The following is a 26,797-nucleotide window of genomic DNA, read 5'->3' as shown; positions in this document are numbered from 1 at the left end:
ACCTATGTGCGTTTATGAATTTTTTTACTTATGTTTATTTAAAGTTTTACAGCAATTTCTGGAATAAGACAAAAGGTTTTCTATCAGTAAAGTCTGATGTCGAAAATAAGGCACCACACTGAACTTCCAGCACATGCATATTTTTGCATAAATTTGCATATAGCGCAGAGCTCCTGGGAGCTGTGCAGAAAACAAATTAGCTCCTCAGAACTCCTTGGATCTCAGCGGAACTCAAGAGATACCTGGCCGGAAACCACTGGTTTGATTTTGATCACCTCCCTTAGGCACATGGTTTGAGACTTGCCTTCAAGTTTTCTTTTATACAGTGATCTGATGACTTTAGCGCTTCCAAATCTCCTAAACCGACTTTTAATCTGCTTGTAGAACCACTCACATGACTGCCCTTTGATAATTCTAAGATATAATAAAAAGAAAATGAGAATAAATGTTATTTTTATAGATTTAAGACAAATTAGAACATTAGGAGTAGATCCAAAGTTCAGAAAGCACAAGGACGTGTGATAAACTCATTTTTCATTCATGAGACACTGCATCAACTCAGGTATGATTTACTACACTGACTCTAATGGTACTGACAACTTAAAAAACACCAGTGACAAATGTGACCAGATATGAAGGGAGTGTTCAAAATCATCAACAGGTGGGTGGGTGGTTGTAGGGAAAGGGGGGGGGGTATAAAAATAGGAACAGGTCAATCTACTGTTACGTTATAAGTTCAAATTCTATTCTAATTTATTGTTTCTAGGATCTTATTAAGCATCGCATATTTGTTGGTAGGTTGGCCGAATCTTTCCTCCACTGAGACAGGTTACATGTAGAAATAATAGTCGAGAATGAAATTATTTTTTCACAACTAATTCATATAAAGTGTGCCTTTGATTTCAGAGACACTATGTGACAAACTGAAACTAAATAAATCAGGCAGATATGCTGTTAGCTTAAAATATCTATAATTCATAATATATAAAAATAGAATACACACACAATTGATCGTATTTATTACAAGATATCACTTTCTCTGAGCAGCTGATTCAACTTCATGTGATTTAAATTTTCTTCATTTTAAGATGTATTGGCAAGAACGTATAAAGTGCTAACTCATGAATATATGTATACACGTATGAAGAAAAACATCCCCCAATTTAATTATTATTATTATTATACACCTGTCACTGTAACGCCATATGTTACACTGTACAGCGTGCTGTAATGTTACGGTATTGCACTTGGTATTTTCATCCTACCATATTAGAAAATGCAAATGGAGGGATTGTGTGCATGAGCGCCCTTTAATAATAAAAACAAACATGGCACCCCCCATCCCCCAGGGGTTTGGCCGGACTCCACACAAAGAAGTTCGCTAAATCTGTTCTAAACTTTTTGGATTTCCATGATGTATCCTTGAGAGGAAAAGATGTACAATAATAAGGTTATTACAAAGTATGCACAAAGGCAGTATACCGTGGCATCGACCTCCACTGCCCGTCGGGTAGATACTCCTGCTGTACTGTCTTTGTGCATACTTTTCAATATCCTCATAATAAATTTGTTAATTGGATCAAAAAACAATGAGAGAAGTCATCTTTTTTGAAAAGAAGACAAATGTTCTTTAGTGTGCATTAAGAACAGGTTTTATCATCACCATGTAAAAGGACACCATAATAAATTCATTAATTATTCACTGGGTTTTACTCTTTTCTTCTTTCTCTAATTCATTAAATAGAATCAGTTATCCTGTCTACATGTATGTGAACGTGTAAAATAACAATTATAGTATTCATTGTTTCCATCGCAAATTTGGATCTCAAAAAAACCTGCGAATATGCTCAAAATAGTGAAATAAATGCCAGAAAAAATAAATGATTTAACTGGTATACAACTATTGCACTCATCCACAACAGACATACAGACTCTCCATACACCCATTGAAGGCATGGGGAGTCTAGCCTGACTGATGATGCATTAGTACATGTATATACTAGTTCTTATTTATTTATTAGTATTCAAATTTAAAAATTATATCATAGTTCATAGCTTAAATTAAGTACTACCATGAAATTTACATTCAATACTCTTTACACCAATTCATATGCCTTGGCTGATTCGTTTTGTTCACTGTCAACTTGTTAAAATGCCATGCCATCCCGTTAATGTCATTTGTCAGCCACGCTTACATTTCTCATTCATGGTCTACTACACTAAACCCATTTAACATGAAATCATCATCACTAGACGGTCGTTAAGTCGTTAGGGCAGTAGCAAATACAGAATATCAATTCTTGGTCGTCTTATAATACATGTAGCAGCGTCAGGATCTGCATCTCAAAACATTGCTATAGTCATTTTTTTTTTTCAAACTCACTTCGAATCATGAAAAGTGTAGTATATGTATTACTGCAAGTGCATGTTTGTATTGCATTATGGGTAATGTAATGTTGCAGTGTGTTCTGGAACAAAGAAACCAGTAGGAGATGGAAATTTGCTGCATTCCTTTAAATAATCTCCATTTTATAAAATGAAGGTACACAGAAACAAGGAAGGTTAAATTATGTACTTACAAACGTGTAAATTTACTCATTTATTCCAAGTGATTTTCAAAATTGAGGGATTTTCTGCATCTTTTCATTCATAGCATTAGGATGCAAAATCAGAATTGAGGGTAAAATACCCTTTGCAGAAGTTAAATAGAAACACTACATTACTAATTTATATAATACATAGAGTGACTTTTGTGAATTTAAACCTGAATGTCATGAGTGACACTATCAAAAATTACATATCCTCAAGGGGCAGACATCCGGGCATTTTCAGCGCCTGGCAACCATCACAGTGAAAACAAAGATCAAAGACTCCCAGAAAACGATACTTTGGGATAGTTGTTGAGACTCTACTGAACAGTGTAACAAGATTACCCCTATATGTGAAACATATATACATTCGGTTGCTCAGTATTACTTCTAAGTAATTTATTATTATTATTTATCAGTTTTATTGACTTTAGCTATTTTCACCGGCTCTTCGACTGGCGTTCCACAGCAGCGCGCACAGAGCTCATAGAAATACGTGGTACAGTGGTGAACGCCTTAGCAACGTGGAACGTCTGTGATGTAGCTCCGGCCCGAGGAAACACAAGGTGAGGCGGATGATGTTAAGGGAAATAAACAGAATTTGATAAGGGTCCTAACAATGATTTATAAACTAAAGATGAGTCAGAGGCAAATACAATGTAGGAATGTAGATGAGTGAGAGTCTGGGAAACAACTGGTCAGTATTCATCTTGGTCTGCTTTTCAAGTGTACATTTTTGAATACTGCGGTAATTTTACGCGATCGAACATCTTTCAATGTCTACTGCAATCTGGGATGTCATACAGCAGGTTAGAAAAGCATGCGATTGAAGTGCACACATAAACACAAAATGAGAGGTATAGGCATGTGTGTCCAAAGTCTAAATATTATGTCATATTTTAATGATCTAATATGTAACAAATGCAATTTTTGGCTTAACTTTCGCCACCAGTTTCCTCTTTCATCACAAATTCACAAAATAGTCCTGTTTATAGTCTGCACGTTCCTCCAGAAAACTGGGACAAGAAAACATTTTGAGATTAAAAACTGAAAATTGACTCAAATTTGTTCTGTTGGCTCCAAATTTAGGGTTCATTTCCAGAAATTTTGAACAATATTCTAACAGGCAAAAATTGTACTTACTTTTGTTTGAGACACGTTGTGCACGTCCACAACTTCGTCTTTTCGTCAAATTCTGAACACTCCTTGCAAACATTAAAGTTGCATTGTCGACACTGGATTCGTCGGTTGAAGATGAAGTAGAAAGTAGAAAAGCATCGCATACAGAAGTTGTGGTTGAATTTCTTTTGCTTGGAAAGGATTTTGCTTTTGCCGAATTCTTGATTGATTTCATTTTGTAGTTCACTGTGAAAAAAGAAAACAGAAACTTGAATACAGCTGTATCGAGCGAAACGAATAAATTAAAACCCAGTGAGTACATATATGTGCATATTATAGGTGAAAGAACAAAACCCCGTGAAAATTTGAAACCAAGAAGCTTTGAATTTACTATTATTTATGCATGGTTAATATTTATTCGGAGTATTGTTTATGGAAAACCTGCTCAAATACTGTAAAATACTTTATTTTAGCTGAAATTAATTTTCGCTCCATAGATTTTTTTGGTGTTTTGTATGGAATTTATTTTCACTGATTTTTGAATGAGTTTAATGTAAAATATAGGAAAAAAGGCATATTCGCTGGATTTTATTTTCACTAAATCATTCCTTCAGCGAAAATAGTGAAAATTAATTCCACAGTATACTACTGTGAGGGCAATAATATACTGTAAAACATGTTGAAAAAGCGACATACTATTTTAGCGAATTGTGGTAAAATGACGTAATTGCGAAATGTTGATTTAGCAAATCTCTCTTGTCTTTGTTGATTTCCTGTTGTCACAATACTTGTCTGTCACCTGCCAAAACAAATGCACAGTTATCACCTCCATAAAAACAAAGAAAAACTGTCAAGTGTAATAAGGAAGTGCTCCAGATTATTACGTTTTCTGTGTTGTTTACAAAGTGTGTGTGTGGAGAAAAAAACGTTGTTTGGTTGCCATTTTGAATTTATAATGAAGTCATCAGCGACATCTTAAATTAGCGAATTAGTTCTCTTTCTGTTTAAATGAATTTAAGAATACTATTCCAAATTACATGGACAGACCGTACCATTTTGTAAAGTCATGAATTTATTGAAATATAAAACATGTTGAAAAATTTTCACTAAAACATTCAGAATACTATTCCAAATTACATGGACAGACCGTACCATTTTGTAAAGTCATGAATTTATTGAAATATAAAACATGTTGAAAAATTTTCACTAAAACATTCAGAAAGCAACACTTAACACTGACTATTACATCTGAACTTTCTAATAACTTCACCTGATCACTTTGTTTATGACAAATGAACACTCGGATAAGGAACCTGAGCAATCAAATTACAATACCTGAACACCTTGATAACGACACCTGAACACTCAGAAAACAACACCCTGATTATGACACCAGAACACTATATTAACAACACCTGAACACTCAGAAAAAAACACCCTGATTATGTCACCAGAACACTATATTAACAACACCTGAACACTCAGAAAACAACACCCTGATTATGACACCAGAACACTATATTAACAACACCTGAACACTCAGAAAACAACACCCTGATTATGTCACCAGAACACTATATTATTAACAACACCTGAACACTCAGAAAACAACACCCTGATTATGACACCAGAACACTATATTAACAACACCTGAACACTCAGAAAACAACACCCTGATTATGTCACCAGAACACTATATTATTAACAACACCTGAACACTCAGAAAACAACACCCTGATTATGTCACCAGAACACTATATTAACAAGTCATTGTCAATGACACGTCCCCGTTCCGTTCATATTTGAGTGACATATACATTCAAAGCAGATCATGACCGAAATGCACCTGCATATGTACAACACATTGTGCTAAATCTGAACAAAATCCATCCATGCATGACTGAGATCCGGTTCTGGAATTGTGAAAATACGTGTTTTTGATGCATTTTCGGCCTTAAAATGGCCATCATTCCGCTATTGTTAAGCAGATCATGAAACAAATGCACATATCTATTTGTGACATGATGTACCATGTGTGTGTGAAGTTTGAACTTGATCAATCCAGACATGTCTTGGATACGGATCCAGAACTGAATTCTTTAACAAAATGGCCGCCAGTCGGCCATTTCGAACTTGATCCGAAAAAAAAAAAGACGTGCATCAAGGTCCTATTATGTTTAATGTATGTACCAAATTTGAACAAAATCCATCCATGCATAACTGAGATACGGGTCCGGAATGGTGAAAATGTGCGATTTCAATGCATTTTCGGCCTTAAAGCGGCCCCCATTTGGCTATCGTTAATGAGATCATGAAACAAATGCACATACATATTTGTGACATGATGTACCTTGTGTGTGTGAAGTTTGAACTTGATCAATCCAGACATGTCTCGGATACGGATCCAGAACTGAATTCTTTAAAACAAAATGGCCGCCAGTCGGCTATTTCGAACTTGATCCGAAACAAAAAATGACGTGCATCAAGGTCCTATTATGTTTAATGTATGTACCAAATTTGAATGAAATCCGTCCATGCATAACTGAGATCCGGGTCCGGAATGGTGAAAAAGTGCGATTTCAATGCATTTTCGGCCTTAAAGCGGCCGCCATTTGGCTATCGTTAATGAGATCATGAAACAAATGCACATACATATTTGTGACATGATGTACCTTGTGTGTGTGAAGTTTGAACTCGATCAATCCAAGCATGTCTCAGATACGGATCCAGAACTGAATTCTTTAAAACAAAATGGCCGCCAGTCGGCCATTTCGAACCCGATCCAAAAAAAAATGATGTGCATCAAGGTCCTATTATGTTTAATGTATGTACCAAATTTGAACAAAATCCGTCCATGCATAACTGAGATCCGGGTCCGGAATGGTGAAAATGTGCGATTTTGATGCATTTTCGGCCTTAAAATGGCCGCTATTCGGCTATCGTTAATCGCATCATGAAAAAAATGCATGTGCATATGTTCCATATAATGTGTGATGTATGAGTGAAGTTTGAACTTAATCGGTCCATGCATGTTCGAGATACAGGTGATCACGGACGCACGGACGGACGGACGCACACAGGGCAAAACATAAGTCCCCGTTTTCGGACTGCGTCCGAACGGGGACTAACAACACCTGAACACTAAAATTATGATATCTAAACTCCCTGATCATGATACCTGAAGATTAGTATGTCATCACTTGAACACTCAGATTATGATACCAGAACATTCAGATTACTATACAAGAACACTTGTATAATGACACCTGGACACTCAGATTATGATACTTGAACACTCGCACATACACACATTCACTCACTAACAATAAAGATGTTCAACTATGTTGGTATTTTTAGGAGTTCGTGTTCCAGTATAGAGTAATCTCCGAATAGGTCAACTCAGGCATAGCGTCCTCTAGTGATTTTGAGCATCCCTCTAGTGGTCAAACTCATTTTACTTTTTGCCTTATCAAGTCAGCAAGCACAATTGTATCTGCGAACGCATTTTTAGGGATTCTCGAAAGTGCACTAGCTACTACATTTTGAAGCTGTCATTTTCATTTTTATTCATTTTCAACTATAAGGAGGTACATACTACAAAATATGACATTTGGGCCTGATAGATTACTATCTAAGGTCAGCTGTCACATGACCTCAACTATCCCGCAGTGAAGCAAGCATCATCCTTCAGATCTGATAACAAAGCTATCATGATCGATTACTGACAGCCAGAATTTTTTAAAGTTCTCAGAAATAAATACAACAGGAGGTGAATTTTACAGATGTGACAGATTTTTCCAATTTTTAAAGAGAGAAGAGAGAAGAGCATGTATTTTTGGAAATATTCATCACTGGCACATTATTAAAAATACAATTTAGACAAAAACATATTTTTTTTTATAGATTACAGTAATATAGATACAGTAGACAAATCATTTCAACATGAGCAATTGCGGGACACACAACAGCATTCATGAAAAAAAATCAAAACCACTAATGTTCATGTGCATGTTATCGTATGTATCAAAACCACCAGAGAATTTAATCGAATAGAAAGCCAGATTTTTGCTAAAAGAAAAGCATTTTTATGTCAAGTTTTGATTCTAAACAGGGCAACTATACCTACAAATTAATACACATTGCATATAAGTTTGATAGCGATTGGCTGAATATTATTGGAGTTATCGCACACACAAAAAAAGTTTAGAATGATGTCGAACAATGACGATTCCAACGATGGAGACTGCCAGATGACAGACATTTTGTCACTATTACACTGTATGACGGGAAAGCCAAAAAATCCTGAAGACACCTGAGAAAATGTCAAATAATTCACGTACATGTTTTTTGGGGTAAAATTTTTAGTGCAATTTTTGTGTTTCTGAATATTCAACAAAATTCAGTTTTCATTGGATTTCATTTCATGATTTAGATATTTAGTGTATTCACTGATTTTTAACTTCATACACAGTGGTTGTATTTATATACATATTGTACGAGTGTAACAAGTTTTTATGCTATGAATTTGCTAAAATTTGTTGGTAAAATTGTTCAGCTGTGAGTTAATTGAACTTAATATGCATACTTCCAGCTACAGTTTTAAATAATTTAATGACTTTTTAGTTTAAACTTCACAAGATATTAAAATTGGCCATAACATGTAAGTTACAAAAATCTAAGTTCATTTAAAGATTTTAATTTTGATTTATTATTTTCTAGAAAACTGTAAAAACATAAAACAATATATAGAAGGTGAATCAAATGTGGTGAAAGACTAATGGTGGAGTAAGACCTTAAAAACACAACTGCACTAAAACTAATGAGAAAAATCTTCTTGTAAGTAGAGGTCTAGACATCCTTATTAAGATTAGCTGAAAAGGTCTGGTGATATCTTTCTCTGACAAATATTACTAATTCTCAAATTGGAGTCATTTCTTCTAAGATAATTACAGAGAAAAGTATCACAATCATTTGAGTGCTAGCTGGTATTATAGGTAGTGAAAGCTGTCAAGATTTGAAAACTAAGGAGCTTCAAATTACTACTATTACGTAACTAGGGAGCTCTATACATCAGAAAATGCAGTATACAATGCACATGCAAAAATAAAATAAAATTAAAGCTGCAAGCAGCATCACAGGGGCCCAAGTATATGCCATAAATAATGAGGTCAAATGATACACATGATACACAATTGGTTAGTTTAAATGATTAGTACCATGAAGTCGAAATGCAGTTGGTTCCATATATTTATTTGAGATATGACAGTTATGCATATTAATGAGCTCACATGACCATATATGATCATCTGTTATTTTAATCAAATCTCTTGTTCAATGTTGTCATAATAACATAGTATTCATCTTCCGAACTGCAACAGAGTTTGAGATATAACGATTATGCATATTAATGAGCTCACATGACCATATATGGTCATCTGTTATTTTAATCAAATCTCTTGTTCACTGTTGTCATAATAACATAGTATTCATCTTCCGAACTGCAACAGAGTTTGAGATATAACGATTATGCATATTAATGAGCTCACATGACCATATATGGTCATCTGTTATTTTAATCAAATCTCTTGTTCACTGTTGTCATAATAACACATGATTCATCTTCCTCACTGCAAGAGTGTTTGAGATATAACGATTATGCATATTAATGAGCTCACATGACCATATATGGTCATCTGTTATTTTAATGAAATCTCTTGTTCACTGTTGTCATGATAACACAGGAATCATCTTCCTAACTGCAACAGTGCTTGAGATATAGCAGCTATGCATATTAATGAGGTTAGAAGCCCCTACCCCATGGGCGCGTAGCCACATGACCTAGCCATATGCCATTCAGGGGAAAGAATGTATCTAAAGAGTAGAATACACGTACAAAATTTTATTCCAATCAAACTAATACAAAACATGTAGTTGCATAATTTCTATTTTCACAAAATTCAAGATGGCGGCCAAACCACGTGACTGATCAAAATAATATTATTTTTCTCATATGAAGCTAAGGCCAGGCATGGTAAATATAAAAACATCAAGTAGATTGGTTGACCCACCTCTGAGAAACAAATGCCCAAACTTTTGATCAATTTTCCTTAAAATCCAAGATGGCGGCGAAACCATGTGACTGATCTGAAATTTTTTTTAGGTTTCTGAAAGGGTTAGATAGGGACATGCCATGACGCAATATTTGAGATTAACGCTCAAGTGTGGCATGAGTAAAAAACTACTTCCTGTTGAGAACAAACCCAAAATGGCAGCCAAACCACGTGACCAATCATAACGAATTTCTCAAATCTAAATCTGCTCCATATGTAGAAGCTAGCTAAGTACTGTATATGAGGGCATTTTACTTGGCGGTTCTGAAGAAGAATATTTTTAAGTTTTTTTTACCGTTTTTAGGAAAAACAAAATGGCGGGAAAAGTCACATGACCGCTAAAGTTTTTATTTCTGATATTTATTACACATGAGTTGTACTATATACCATAAAAAAATCTAGACGCCTAGACCCTCAGAAAGTGGTCAAACAGCCACTTCCGGTTTTATTTCAATCCAATATGGCTGCCAAACTAATTGGCCAATCAAAATTCTGAAAGCATGTTGCACCAGTTCACATTAGGGACTATCAGTATAGAGAATTATCAGACTATTCCGTTCAGCGGTTTTCTCAAACGGCTTGACGAAAAAGTTACGGAAGAAAGAAGAAAAAACCGGACAATAAGAATAGGGGCGACGCCCTACAGGCTTGGGCCCCTAACAAACTTGCATTTTGATAATACAAGTATGAGGTTATTATGAGGATACCAAAAAGCATGAACAAAGACAGTACAGTGAGAGTATAGACCGTCACGCATCGGAGGTCGAAGTGACCGCATACTGTCGGAGTGCATACTTTTCGGTATCCTTGTAATAACCTTATTATTAAACATCTTTTCCTCCCAAGGATACATCATGGGAATGCTAAAATCCAAAAAGTTTAGAATAGATTTAGCGAATTGCTTTGTGTGTGGTTTGGTCAAACCTTGGGGAGTGCCATTTTTGTTATTATTAGAAGATGTTTACTTGTGTAATCAATTCTGTATTTGGAATTTGCATTTCCTAATATGGTAGGAGGCAAATACTCAAATATGCTGTAACTTATGGCGTTAAGATGACAGATGTATAATAATAGTCATTATGTAATATTATCTATATAATATAACAAGCAGCCTCTCGGCTGAGATAACTCCGCTGTTAGCAATGCACATTACAGTTAAAGAACAGAAGATATCATTAGAAAATGAACAATATGTATAGTATCAAAGCAATCAGACTTGCGGTTTTCAACAATATTGGAAAATATCACTTTTTACCAAAAATGACAAAAATATTCACCAAAATTAGAGAATTAAAGATATCATTATAAAATGAACAAATCTGAGAGAGGTCCACATGTAGTACCTATAAATGTAATATCAAAGCAATTGGACTTGCGGTTTTTGACAAGAAGTTGAAAATATCACTTTTTACCAAAAATGACAAAAATATTCACCAAAATTAGAGAATTAAAGATATCATTACAAAATAAACAAATCTGAGAGAGGTCCACATGTAGTACCTATATATGTAATATCAAAGCAATTGGACTTGAGGTTTTTTACAAGAAGTCAAAAATATCACTTTTTACCAAAAATGACAAAAATATTCACCAAAAATAGAGAATTTGAGATTTTGACATGAAATGAACAAATATGAGAAAGAACCATCCAAGGTACTTGCATATCAAATTTGAAAACATTCTGACTTGCGTTTTCGAAGAAGAAGTTGAAATTGTAAAGTTGACGGACAATCAGTAATACATGCATGAACAGCTCCGCTGTCGACAAAGTCAACACAGCATTATGCATCGTAATACGACTCTCTGTATGAAACAAAACGTGAAATTCTTCCAGTACAAAATGTATTTTTACTGTTGTTAAATATTTTTTCCTGCCTACCAATTTAACATTTTCACCCCGGCAGTACAACATATACTACATAATTCATCCATCAGTGTTCGTCAATCCACCACCAATATATCTTGTCACATTGCGTTATCTCCTAATACAGTTAACAGGTCAACAAAGTCACTAGCTTTCATTCGACCAAATTACCCTTCTCAACCATGCTGTAATTAACTGATCGTAATCCTTATACAAACTGACTAACGTAACCAAAACAATACAGGCTGTCAGACTTTCACTAAATAAAATGCGTAATAGAAAACATTACTTTGCATTAATTCCATTTGGAAGTACACTAACGACAGCAGGTATAATCCGGTGAATGTAATAGACGTAGCTACACATAATACAGCTACAAACTTAAATGGCATAAGGTTATTAACATGTACAGTAGATTTTAATACAACGCTTAGGATGAAAATTTGAATATAATTTGATTTTAAAGCTTGTCAAATCACTTTACCATCATTAGGACATATGCCTATAGTGATGCAAGTACATGTCTGGGTACGTAACCCTCTTAATCTAGATAATTTTTTTTCATTAATTTACTTATAAATTACTTTTTTATTTTTTTTTTCAAGTTTTTGCATTCAAAAATGGCTCCCCAAAATCTCATTGAGAGAGAGACTCTGGTGACTTGTTTTTGCCCCTCAAACTGTTGATTGAATAAATGGAATGGTTTGGAGTAAAACTTATTGACAACATTTTTTACTCTCAGGGGATAATAATAGATAATTATGTCATCTTCAATACAATAACATGTAACAATAAAATTATGAAAAGGTCTGATATCATTCCTGAAATTGTCTCCATGCAGTTGCCATGGAAATCCTGTGCACACTAATTCGTATGAATCATAACACTATGTTAATCCCATAAGCGCATGTTTCCTGTCAGATATGTCTGAATCATTGCCTTCACCTTTAACATTTTCATTAAATTTTCTCAGTTTTTGAATCAAAGTGCAATTACTCACGTACATGTATCTGCTAAGAAATCCAAAATAACACGTGCCATACACGAACAATTCACGATATAATAACTTAAAAGCAATTTTCATTGAGATTCAATTTTATGATTTGATTTTTTTAGAGCTTATTTACCGATTTTTAATACCTTCATACAATTGTATATTTATACATGTACAAATGTACCAATGTAACAACCAGTTATTTTGGAAATTGTCATGGGCATTAATTTAGCAGATTTAACTTTCCAGAAAAAAATAATTAAAAACAGTGAAAAATTAATACGTTTACAGTACCATTGCCCATATATTGAGATTGCATGACATCATAACATGCACTTATAATATCCAGTTAATGAATTAAATATAGTACAAAGGTACTATTAAAATTATAGTGTAGGTTGAACAAAGTCAACCGAACACATTAAACTATTACTGTATTTAGATTTACTTTGTTAACAGGCCAGGACCTGAGATTATGGTAATTGAAACGTATAGATCACAAGTCATTGAAAATGACACAGTCCCCGTTAAATTTTTGAAAGTTCTCTTTGTGCTCGTTATATTAAAGCGGAGGGGTTGTCGCATGATATGTATGATGTATGTGCCAAATACAAATGAAAATGGTACATAAATTGTGGAAATATAGTAGTAAGGCCAAAAAGTCGGATGGCCGATTGGCCAATCGGCCATCCTTGACCAGATTTTGAAACAAATTGCCATGGACATGCATCCTAACATGTATAAAGTACATGTATGTGCCAAATTTGAATGAAAACTAACAGAGCACGTCCAAGATACTGCATAAAAAAAAAACAAGATGCCTGCCAGTCTACCATCTTTGATCCAATTGTGAAATAAATCGTCATGGACATGTATCCTAACATGTATATTCTATGTACCAAGTTTGAATGACAACTGACAAAGCATTTGCAAAATACAACATTTTCAAAAAACAAGATAGCTGCCAGTCGGCCATTTTGAATCAAATCGCTAAACCACTGCATGTGCATATGTCCCACATAAGGTACTAGGCACATGCAAAGAATGAACGGAATCGGTCCACAGGATTCTGAAATATGACTCTGGACAGATTGACGCAGGGACGGACGGACACATGGATGGACAGACACAGGAACTCACAGACGGTCGGGGACATGTATCCTAACATGTATGATCTATGTACTAAATTTGAATGAAAACTGACAAAGCATGTTCAAAATACAACATTTTCAAAAAACAAGATGGCTGCCAGTCGGCCATTTTGAATCGAATCGCTAAACCACTGCATGTGCTTATGTCCCACATAAAGTGCTAGGCACATGCAAAGAATGAACAGAATCGGTCCAAGGGATTCTGAGATATGACTACGCACGGACGCACTGACACACAGACGCACAGACAGACGGAGACTGAATTCGTCCGAACGGGAACTAATAATGACCAAAGTATGACAACAACAAAAAAAGACAAATTAATTTTCATTTCAGACCAGAATAAAAATAAAAGCTAAACACTATCTGGAAAAGTATTCATGAATAAATAATGAAAACTGTCAATTAATTTGATAAATGTAATGCCAACTACCGGGGTAAGTCGTTTTCCATTCCGTCCACTGTACACTTGAGATATGAATGTACTCTAAATAATTCATTTTACACCAGTATTAGATCTGAAGTGGTGAAGTGTACTTTCAATACTGACTCTGGATTTGTATGTAATTGGAAAACAGTTATCAATAATGCATGACTGGTAATGTCATTATTTGTAAAGTTATAACAGATTCCTTTGCATATGCAGTGACTCGTTATATTATGAGAAACTAAATTTTAAAAGCGCTACACTTGCAGGTAGAATGTGCGTTTGAATTCTATGTAAGCAAACACAATATGTTTACTGTAATGTATGTAATGAAACTATATGGAATAAAATTGTGTAAAGAGAAAAAAAAACAGAATATTTCATAAGTGTTGTATACTTCGTGTGTAATCAATGTCAATGTCAAACGCAACCCGGTGGTACAACTGTGGCGCATTAATCAGAGTGGGACTGGATAGGTGGCGAACAGGATGTATGGGTAACTGTACTAACTATAACTATAATATAACACAAACTTCTATACTGTGATTGCATTAATTTTTTTCTAGGTTTTATTTCACTATTTTCAATGAGAAGTGAAACCCATTATTAAAGTTAAATTCATCTTTCAATTTTTAAAATAAATTTGGTTCACTAGAGCAACCGTTTAAATCTCAGTAAATTTACTTCAAATAGTAAAATTAAATCCCAGAAAATTTCTTAAATATCAAATCATGTATGACACTAGAATCAATAAACTTAGGTCACAACTTGAAATTTGATATATAAAAATACACTATCATAAGCTTCATAGTGGGAAAAAAAAGTTTTTAATTACATTTTTTAACAGGGAATCAGTATTGTAAGAAATTAAAACTAAATAAAACATGACTTTTGATAAAGTAACACTCCTTCTTATCAGTCTTGCAGGCTCCTGAGTGTCTTGCACATTGAATTTGAATAAATCCTGTTATAGTGCCCCCAACCACCTTTGGAAGAAATGTTTTAATAAAATAATCAAGAAATGTAATTTCCCTGGCATACTACATGTATGCTCTATTGGCTTACTATTTTTTTTTTCAATTTGGGTAAATTTTTTTTACAACATGTTTCAGGTTTGTAAATTGCAATTTGTTCCATTGAATTAAAGTTAACGGCGAGCCTAAGATCACCATGGCAATTGAGTACATTGAAGAGAGCCAAGCGTGAGAACTCAGATTTAATTTTAAGTCCAAACTGTCATACTATACTCTGAAATTTTAAGCACTATTGTATAACTGCTATATATTGGCTTGCCTGAGTTTTATTTTTGCTTTTCATATTATTATTTTTAAATATGCAATTGTAAGTAAATTAAAATTTAACAATGGAATGTTTTTTCACAAAGTAGTGAATTGAAAGCCAAGCCCTGCAACATAAAATTCATTAAAGTTAAACCCAGTGTATATTTCCTCCTCTATGTACATGTGCAACTATATATACGTGTACATGTGTATTTTTCATGAATTTATCATTTTTATTCAAATAATTATATATAATCATATGGAATTCTGATTGCGTATGACATCATCATGAGTCACAAGCTAGGAGGGATATCCATGGGGGGGGGGTTACGTCTCAAGACGTTCCACGTTGGTAAGATGTGCAACACTGTACCATGTACTGCACGAGCTGGTGTGGAATGCTGGTCGAAGAGCCAGGGAAAATAGCTAAATTTGAGAAAACACTACAAAATCAACTTTGAAGTACTCTGGACAATCAAATTTATATATGTTGGACATGCAGGGGTGATCTTGTTGTTGGGGAGTCTCAACAACCATTCCAAAGTACTGTTTTCTGAAAGGTTTCAGCCTTCATTTTCACCATGATGTTTGCCAGGCAGTGAAAATGCCCAGATATCCGCCCCGAGAATAGCTATATGACGTCACACAAGTGAACAATGTAAAGGGATTAATTATTTTATCATATTTGTAGACTCAGTCTCCCAAGCAAAAACAAGTTTCTAGAAGGAATGTTTCGATTAGATTGAATAAATGATAGGAATATTTGACGAACTCAAAATTCAAAACTCAGGATAACTCAAGCGTCAAGATTTCAAATTGTCAGAATTTCTGGGGGTCACATTTCATTATTTTGAGGACAACTATGGAATAAGTATTCAAAATTGTCAGGATAACTAAGGGGGTAAGAATTCAAATTTTCAGGATTAACTATAGGAATAAGAATTCAAATTTTCAGGATTAACTATAGGAATAAGAATTCAAAATTGCCAGGATTAACTATAGGAATAAGAATTCAAAATTGCCAGGATTAACTATAGGAATAAGAATTCAAAATTGCCAGGATTAACTATAGGAATAAGAATTCAAAATTGCCAGGATTAACTATAGGAATAAGAATTCAAAATTGCCAGGATTAACTATAGGAATAAGAATTCAAAATTGCCAGGATTAACTATAGGAATAAGAATTCAAAATTGCCAGGATTAACTATAGGAATAAGAATTCAAAATTGCCAGGATTAACTATAGGAATAAGAATTCAAAATTGACAGGATTAACTATAGGAATAAGAATTCAAAATTGACAGGATTAACTATAGGAATAAGAATTCAAAATTGCCAGGATTAACTATAGGAATAAGAATTCAAAATTGCCAGGATTAACTATAGGAATAAGAATTCAAAATTGCCAGGATTAACTATAGGAATAAGAATTCAAAATTGCCAGGATTAACTATAGGAATAAGAATTCAAAATTGCCAGGATTAACTATAGGAATAAGAATTCAAAATTGCCAGGATTAACTATAGGAATAAGAATTCAAAATTGCCAGGATTAACTATAGGAATAAGAATTCAAAATTGCCAGGATTAACTATAGGAATAAGAATTCAAAATTGCCAGGATTAACTATAGGAATAAGAATTCAAAATTGCCAGGATTAACTATAGGAATAAGAATTCAAAATTGCCAGGATTAACTATAGGAATAAGAATTCAAAATTGCCAGGATTAACTATAGGAATAAGAATTCAAAATTGCCAGGATTAACTATAGGAATAAGAATTCAAAATTGCCAGGATTAACTATAGGAATAAGAATTCAAAATTGCCAGGATTAACTATAGGAATAAGAATTCAAAATTGCCAGGATTAACTATAGGAATAAGAATTCAAAATTGCCAGGATTAACTATAGGAATAAGAATTCAAAATTGCCAGGATTAACTATAGGAATAAGAATTCAAAATTGCCAGGATTAACTATAGGAATAAGAATTCAAAATTGCCAGGATTAACTATAGGAATAAGAATTCAAAATTGCCAGGATTAACTATAGGAATAAGAATTCAAAATTGCCAGGATTAACTATAGGAATAAGAATTCAAAATTGCCAGGATTAACTATAGGAATAAGAATTCAAAATTGCCAGGATTAACTATAGGAATAAGAATTCAAAATTGCCAGGATTAACTATAGGAATAAGTCGAGAATGTCTGGCTCTATCTATTTGAGAGTCATCACCCAGGATGATTGACAGAAATCAGAATATTTTTCACAGCCTATACAAGTTTCATCCATGCATCTATTTTAATTGAATCTTATAGTATTTATGTTGCTGAAAATAAGTAATCTGAAACTCCTACACGAGCATCTAAGTGGCTCCATTATTAAGCTCCTTTGAGAGGTCAATCCAACACAATCACAAAATTGAAATAACTCCCAGATGTATACCTGGCTTACCCTCTAAACATACAAAAGGTTTTGAAACGGATTATATAGTGTATTTCATCAGTATTTATTTATTTTTATCTGAAGTGATTTTTTGTTATTTGTTCATATATGTAAGTTACCCTGGGGACACTGACATAAATGTGAAATTTCTAGTCTCTGAATTAGCTTTCGGTATCAGGCTTTCAAAGATGAAATTTGACATGCTATCAACAAAGCAAAATGTTCAAACAAAAAAAACTGTTAAACCTGCGGCATATTGCTTGGTTTTTGTACATTGTACATATTGGAATGCAAGACATAGTGAAAAAAAATAACGAGTTCACCTGGGAAGGTAAATGCTTCCATTCTAGATTATGGTTAGAACATGTATCAATAAGTACACGTATGATGTCATTTACTTTAAAGTGAACAAGGATACACTAGTACTTGTGGTGCTTTGTACAATGTTTGTTTTTTCCTAGATTACTTCGCGAACTGCCAAATGTGAATAATAGACATGGAGTGTATTTCATAAAATTAACTGGATGCCATAATATTTTCATTTAAATTACGAAACATATTCCACAAGCTAAAAACAAAGATGGCAGATTTGATGAAGTACCCAGACAAAAAAAAACTTATTTACACAGTAACCCACTAACTGTCTACTGATATTACGAACATATTGGTGCTGTGCAACAGTTATTTAAATTATTTTACTATTTATATGGTTTGATAACAGGCCTCGAAAATTCTCGCTGCCCGACGCCCGTGGCAACTAGATTTTATGTCAGGGCAAGTGAAATCAACAATGTCCTCGTCCGACGGGCAAGCCATTTTGAAGCTGATGTTTATTTCCCTAAGCTCGGCCCTTGATAGATTGATACAAATTATCAACATGTTTCTATTTTACGCCAAAGTAACGCGTGTGATAGCTGTCATTTATTTTTTGTTTCGTCCAATGAAGTGGTTTATCTTGCAACTTTTCATGTAATAAAATTGATGTGAAATCCAATCAAATTACGACTTTTAACTTTAAAATTTTGGTTTCAAAATTGGTTCATTTGAACTGTCTATAGCCCTTGATCTCCGAATCATAGTCATGAGTATCGTCACGTATTTTACCAAACCATCGGCACCCGAGTCACCATCGTCGGCAAACAACAAAAGATGCTTAGATCAGACTGTAGATAAGGTCGACAAGAGGTCAAAAAACCAACGCTATGATGATTCAAAGTGCCAACGAAAGTTTTTGCCTAAATGGATCGATCAGTGGCCATGGCTACAACACAGGCAAGATAAAATATTTTGTCAAGTTTGTTTGAAATATCCTAGTATTGCAAAACCGTCGGGTAAGCGAAATGCTTTTTTTGATGGTTGCAATATTTTTTCGCGTAGAATCAATGAAAGCAGCCGCCCACACTTGGAGTGCTTTGCGTATTTTCGTAGAGACGACGTCACACAGGTCATCGGAAGTCCCAACGAGTTGTCATCTCCAAATATAAATGCGACACCTATCGGGCTTGCTATGCGTAAATTGAATGACGACCAGCTACGACGATACAGCAACCTTTTCATCACAGTGTTTATGCTTGCCAAGTATGGGAAACCGATGTCAGACATGCCGATGCAATGTGCCCTGTTGAGGAAAATCGGAGCAGAGATCGGCGATAACTACCAGAACGACAAATCTGCAAGTGCTTTCCTAACACATATCGCCGCTGTCATCAAGAAAAACAACATCCACGAAATTCAAGATGCAGCTTTCTTGTCAGTATTAGCTGACGGCAGTGCCGATGTCAGTCAGCATAATCGAACAAGACAATATCTTTGTTCGTTACGTTTCCAAGGGCGTACCAGTAACGACGATGGTAAGCATCGAAGCGCCGGCTCATTCCCATGCACTTGGTGTGTACGAAGCGATCAAAGACGACCTGAGCTCTGTCAATCTCAACATGGAAAATATGACTTCACGTGACAAGCCTGGACCTAAATTAGTCTGTGCTAATTTTGATGGCGCATCCGTCATGCAAGGACGGAAGTCGGGAGTTGTTGCCCATATATTGGAGGCACCCTATGTTATACCAGTGCACTGTATTGCTCACAAGTTAGAGCTCGCTGTGCTTGACAGTGTCAAGTATCTTCCCGAAATAAACAAGTTTGAGAACACTGTGAAAGGCCTCTTTAACTTTTATCACTACAGCCCAAAACAGAGACGGGATTTAAAGTTAGTTGCATAAATTCTGGACGAGGAATTGGCACATCTTGGATATATCAAACAGGTCAGTGTTAATAATTTTAAATTACTTATTATTCACAATTTTATTATTTTCGTCTAAACAAATATTTACTGGATTATTCAATATGCGTGTTATGTACATAATTGCCTTTGAGTATAATAATTAATTATAATATATAAATGTACAATATACTTTTTTTTTGCATTTACCATGGTAATACTAGTAAGCAACAATAACACTTATTTTATTTTAAATTTAATTTAATTTAACTAGAATGATTTTTGGGTTTGCATGTTTATTTTCCTCAATTTTTCTATATACTGTGAAGATTTGTTCATTTGATAAACTTAGGATATTTCAAAGATCTTGAACGTTTTCTTGTTTATATTCATGTACTATTAATTTGTTGATTTACTCCTAGGTTAGATGGTTATCCAGCTGACTAATATTGTTTTAATTTACATATACATTTTTGTTTACAGATTTGACAACTTCTTTGAGCCACCTATCTCCTACTTTGAAGCATTTGACATAACTCGTTGGCCAGCAGAAAGGGATAAACTTGTACTTCATGGTATAGAGATTTCAGTCCTCTGTTTACTGAGGAGGAAGTGGCATTGGGCATTGAGCAGTACACCAATTTAAAATCAAGGATGAAAGATCTACCTGTCACTGGGATGTATAAGATGTACCAGCATCTGCTCACTATCAGGCCTCATAATCTGCATGTTATCTTAAAGCTGGTTGATATCATGTTTACAATTAGCTGCAGTACTGCTACTTGTGAGAGATGTTTCTCTCACATGAATCAAATCAAAACTGCAAACCGCTCCTGTCTAAAGCAATCATCCTTACAAGCTTTGCTTTGTACAATGTTACATGGGCCTACCATAGTAGAATTCAATCCACTACCAGCAATTCAACATTGGCTTGAAAGTGGTAGGACGAAACATATACATGGATACGCTCTTCAGCATGATGAATCAGAGAACAATATCATATCAGTAAACAAATAGCAATATTTGTGAATGTGATGATGTAACTGTTATGAAATAAATAATGTATTCCATTAATCCTAATCGTGTGTGTTTTCTTCACATAATGTTACAATACACACTTATGCAAAATTGGGCAAGCATAATTTTCATCAGGGCAAGTGATATTAAAAATCTACTTGTCCTGTGGCAAGTACATTTTTTAAAAAATTTTCGAGGCCTGTTGATAGTATTGATGAAGTTGAGAGAGCACTAGTGTGCCTAATTGTAGGGGTCCTGAGTCAAAATGGTGTCCCTCAAAATCAACATGAGGCATCTTGTTGATTGCTGAAGAGGTCGGTCTTCAAAAAATAAATAAAAATGTACATGTACATTTATGTGTCTACATGTATGTAAATGTTTTTAGGAATGCACTTCTAATAGACACACATTCTAATGTAAAATTGCATACTATGTACCGGGTACATGCATAGAAATCAGGATATGATTATAACAGAAGATTATACAGAATAATTGTTTTTGCGTCATTTTCACTTCAAGTATATAAATCAGTAAAAATATTTTTGAATGATAACGTTTTTTTCCTGATTATGTAATTTATGATAAATCAATGAAAATGGGCACACATGTCAACTCAAATTGAGGTTTTCATCAAAAACTAAACCCAGTAGAAAAGAAAATATATATACCAGTCTTTTTGGGAGAAAATGACACAATTAATTTATTTAAGGCACCTCTGTCTTTCCAGCAAAGAATAAATAACCAACAGACAGACAGATGTTCTGTCTTTATTTACTTGATTTCTTTCATGTTGAATTAAGTAAGTGCACCATAAAGATGTAGAAATGAAAGCGTCCAGCATTATACAGTGATAGTATTATCTCTGTAAATGAAAGCTTCCATCAACATCCATTTGTGACTCATGTGAATCTCTGTAATGAACTGTGTAGTACTTAGAAATGCATCCATTAACAGAAAATACATGAAGTAGATGTGGGAATTATCACATGACCTGCACATACATTTAGTTAATGCATTGAAAATGGCAACGTGCATTATTTACAATATCAAAATTCAGTGTTTAGTTTAGATATATTTCAGTTTGAACAGACTTCAGCGTTTCAGTGTTCAGTATTAGACAGATTTCAGTGTTCAGTTTAGACAGATTTCAGTGTTCAGTTTAGACAGAATTCAGTGTTCAGTTTAGACAGATTTCAGTGTTCAGTTAAGACATATTTCAGTATTCAATTTAGACAGATTTCAGTGTTTCAGTGTTCAGTTTAGACAGATTTCAGTGTTCAGTTTAGACAGATTTCAGTGTTCAGTTTAGACAGAATTCAGCATTTCAGTGTTCAGTATTAGACAGATTTCAGCATTTCAGTGTTCAGTTCAGACAGATTTCAATGTTCAGTTTAGACAGATTTCAGCATTTCAGTGTTCACTTTAGACAGATTTCAGTGTTCAGTTAAGACATATTTCAGTATTCAATTTAGACAGATTTCAGTGTTTCAGTGTTCAGTTTAGACAGATTTCAGTGTTCAGTTTAGACAGATTTCAGTGTTCAGTTTAGACAGATTTCAGCATTTCAGTGTTCAATTTAGACAAATTTCAGTGTTTTAGTATTTTGTTTTATGGACAAAATTCCACTTATATGCACATTTGTTTCCATTTTAGCGTTCGTTTTGCCAATCTTGTGGTAACACCGTTTTTTTGAACTAATTTAAAAATAATATACTAAAACAAGGTGTCATAAAATGATTTAAACATGTTTTAAACTAGCAGTCACTACAGGTAATAGTGCCTTAACATGATTAAAAGCAGCCATACTATCAGTGCTTTACATATATCGGTACATGTACTTTACAGGTACACTGTACATCAGGTTGAATCAGTTGATGGAAATGACCTCTTTACTTTGCCAATTGAGTTCACAAAAAAACACTCTCCATTAGTATTTATGAGACTTTTTCAACCATAATTCATAAAACTATTCATTTGCTATAAGAGCAGAGCTGCGTACCTTTTGTGCCATGTTTTTAATTCATTAAATGCTTCACATTAATAAAATCAAAACTATGCACAGTAAACCATCAAAGGGATTTCTCATTAAAATGTCTTTATAGAAAAATGGTCTTTATATACGGAAGTAGGATATTTTTTTATGGATTCAACTCATACATTTTTATAAACAGAATGCTAATTATTATTTTGGTCTTTAAAAAAAAGAAAAATCTGCCACAATATTTCTGAAAATGTGGTCAGATAACTAAAGAATACACAGGTTGATCATACATGCACATGTACGTTATGTCATGGTGCATGCACTGCCTAAAAGCGGTCACTACAGTCAGGTGGTCTTTATATAGAGTGATTAATCACACAGGTTTGAATGTACCGATAATATACATTATCTGGTCACTAAGGGACGACGTCAAAAGATCGATGTCGGATAAAAAACTTATTTCCTTTAGTTTGGGGGTGGAGGGTTTTGACCTCAAAAAGTTTCCATCCGACAAAAACAATTTTATTTTTTAATGAAGTCAAAAAAATCTTGGAGTATTTATAGTTCGTTTTTTTTCTATCCAATCATGGACAGAAATAACCGAAAAGGGAAAAAACAGAAAAATGGTTTGGTTCGGGTGTAAATCTGTGCATCAAATACGGTGCATTTGTAAAATCTTTTTACACCCACCCGACAGCCAACTGCTATGCAATACTACTGTCCGATTATCAATTTGTATTTAATGATGAATGTAGTCTGACGCCATGACCAATATTTATCAATTAAGTTTCAGTGGGGGGTAAGGGGGTTTGGTAAAAAACTAAAGGAATTAAGTTTTTTATCTGACATCGATCTTTTGACATCGTCCCTAAGACCTATTGAAATAAAGGTATATACATGTATGTACTTATGATACACTTTTGTTGTGACAATGTGTCATGTTCGATACAAGTTCCAAATGACATATACAGCATGTTTAAAAATATACTATGAAATTTAAAAGCGGACTGTATGACTTTGGCATTGTTAACCTTTTCACCACCAGTTCCCTTTTTTCATCACAAATTCACAAAATAGTCCAGTTTATAGTCTGCAGTTTTTTCAGAAGATTGGGACAAAAATAGCAAAATTTTTTGAGTAAAAACTGAAATTTGACGTAAATTTTGTCTGTTGGCTTCAAAATTAGGGTTCATTTCAAGAAATATTAAAGAATACAAGAAAAAAAGTGCAAAAAAATTTGGCAAGAAAAGCTAGTGCTAAAAAGGTTAAGATACTAAAAATAATTGTATTTTTCACACTTTGTACAATGTTTCAAACACAAAGGGTATAAGGATCAAAGTAGTAGAATTGTCCGGAAATTTGAAGTCGACATGAGATGATTTGGAAATGTCATAGTGCATACAGTGTCACACATTTAATAAATGGAATCAATGAACTCCATTAAAGCCATTGTAATCAAACAAAACATCAAGCAATAACAAAAATGCACCTAATAAAGATCTATATTTAGAAGCTTGACAGCACCTGCTGCAGGTTCTTAAAATGATTTGTTTATAAGGAAAACAGAGGAAATATACGACGTACATGTCAAGAAAAGCATCTAATTTACATGTATTTGCAGCTTGTCAGTCTAGAAATACTATTTTTTTGCCATGGGCCAATAGCCTACATATATATGAACATGAGAATATACATGTACACACAGAGTATAAGCAGAGCTTAACATTTAGTGAGATTTTAGCTGCTTTTATGATAAATCGCTTCAGTCATTGTACCGCGTCATGTTCGATATGAAACTGTATAAATGTTTGTGAAGATTAGACGTTTACAACATGTATTTATGCATCGACAACAGGTGACATTGATTGACAGAATTTAAATATTCATGCCTAGCAGCGAGTCGGTTTACCGGTTTGTGGGTTTTTTTTTATCTTTAATCGACAAAATCTTAACTTTGACGTTATTTATTTTCATAGTCACATACATCTTATTTGGTACTAAATAATTAGTGTACAAGTTGAAGAAAACATGATTTTACCGAAGTTTGCCCGTGCTGTTTACTACAGCGAGACTTGCGAAAAAATAATCCCTGTTGTTTAGAAGCCTATATATACTCTACTTGGGTCAATAATACAGCATTATACAGTTTTCTGTTTAGACAAGAATCAGCATTCCAGAGACCGACAGTTACATATATGTACGACGTGTAAATGAATTTTTCGGTTGCACAAAATTCGAAAACATGCTGCGTGACAACTGTAGTGTTTTAAGCTACATGTGAGTTCAATCTGCTTTCCTACCCATCATTCATCATTTTGATGAAAAAAATATTCTGACCCCAAGAGGGCGCTAACCATTACTAGAGGGCGCTATAGTATTTTTATTTTTTACTGAACATAGAGATGCCACGTTAGTTAATAATGAATATTGAGTGAGAACATTATTATGTGAAATAACTTTCAAACATTTAATAAGCATTATGAAATAATTAGAATCAGAATTGTGAAAGGAACAACCCATCCGGTATTTTAATCATATAATGACGCTATAGTGAGCTCAATATTTTACGCATCTGTGGTTAATTTATTCTGGGAAGAGTTCACCTTAGGAAAAATTGTGGGGTACTTCATGAGTAAGGGCTGCCTGACTGCATCATTACTCAACGTAGACGTTTAAAATAAACATACAGTAGAAGAACGTTAATGATGCGAAAAGCGATGTTCACTATATACACGTGCACAGCTGAGGTCTGACCTCTCACTTTACTGGTCACAGACGTATTTTTTAAAATCATTAGAAATGACTTCTCCAAAAAGAACCATGTCAAAGTCACGGATCCTCAGAAAACTGCCTTGAGCATTTGTGGCTATACTGTTTGCACCTCTTAATTTTGTTTCACTATTTTACACTTTTTTATATATTTTTCTATAGTTTCTGTTGATTTTGAACCTGATGAACATACTTTTTCATTGGTTACAGGTCTCAATAATAAAAAATTGTGAGAACAAATATGAAAGTTTAAGAATGGTGAAAAATTTTCGTTGATGATGGACAAATACAAATAAGAAAGACAATATATTTCACTTCACAAAACCATGAGTAAGTGACTCAAATACTCACTGCTTCACTACTGTATCTATTTTGCATGAATGCTTGATGGCAACAATGAATGAAAAAAAAATTATCACTGACCAACTGTATTTTGTTTTAACTACTTGAAAAAATTAAAAATAATGAATGGGATTTCCAGAATAACTAATTTCTAGCTACTACTGCAGCAATGTTTATTTTTATTTGTATATTTATGCTGGACAACCATGTGACATTCTAAGTAGTATTCATTTTCAATAATTTGAAGTTTTTCACAAGAGTTAAGTGGTCCAGAATTTGCATTTTGTGCTCCCTAAGTCATTTAAAAATTCCAGATTTCACTTATTTATTTGGTTTTTGCTTTTTTTTATATACAAAGATTTTAATCATGAAAATTGCACAATTAAATTTGCTAATAAGAAACTTCCTATTCCATTGAAGTACAATAATTTCAAGGAAACGTTTTTAGTCGTCACGAACATGTACATCCAGAAACACGAATTCCTATATT

The 26,797-nt window shown here is 33.9% G+C and overlaps 1 protein-coding gene and 1 long non-coding RNA gene across 2 annotated transcripts in view; one reads left to right on the top strand and one right to left on the bottom strand.

The window, feature by feature from the left end:
- Positions 1–26,797, bottom strand: part of LOC102805016 (uncharacterized) — a 67,274-nt gene that overhangs the window by 26,428 nt on the left and 14,049 nt on the right. The window contains exons 2-3 of the mRNA XM_078011363.2: positions 3,732–3,953; positions 305–414 (exon numbers count right to left, since the gene is read on the bottom strand). Coding sequence (XP_077867489.2) covers positions 305–414; positions 3,732–3,953 — 332 coding nt within the window. The remainder of the gene's footprint in view (positions 1–304; positions 415–3,731; positions 3,954–26,797) is intronic.
- On the top strand, positions 20,108–21,272 carry LOC146729035 (uncharacterized). Its single transcript, XR_014928215.1, has 2 exons — positions 20,108–20,241; positions 20,682–21,272. It is a non-coding gene; the product is annotated as an uncharacterized LOC146729035 (long non-coding RNA).

This window comes from Saccoglossus kowalevskii, chromosome 22, assembly GCF_978046115.1.
Source record: "Saccoglossus kowalevskii chromosome 22, keSacKowa6.1, whole genome shotgun sequence".
Lineage (NCBI taxonomy): Eukaryota > Metazoa > Hemichordata > Enteropneusta > Harrimaniidae > Saccoglossus > Saccoglossus kowalevskii.
Note: the sequence above shows the minus strand (reverse complement) of the source record. Positions and strands in the feature narration are given on the sequence as shown.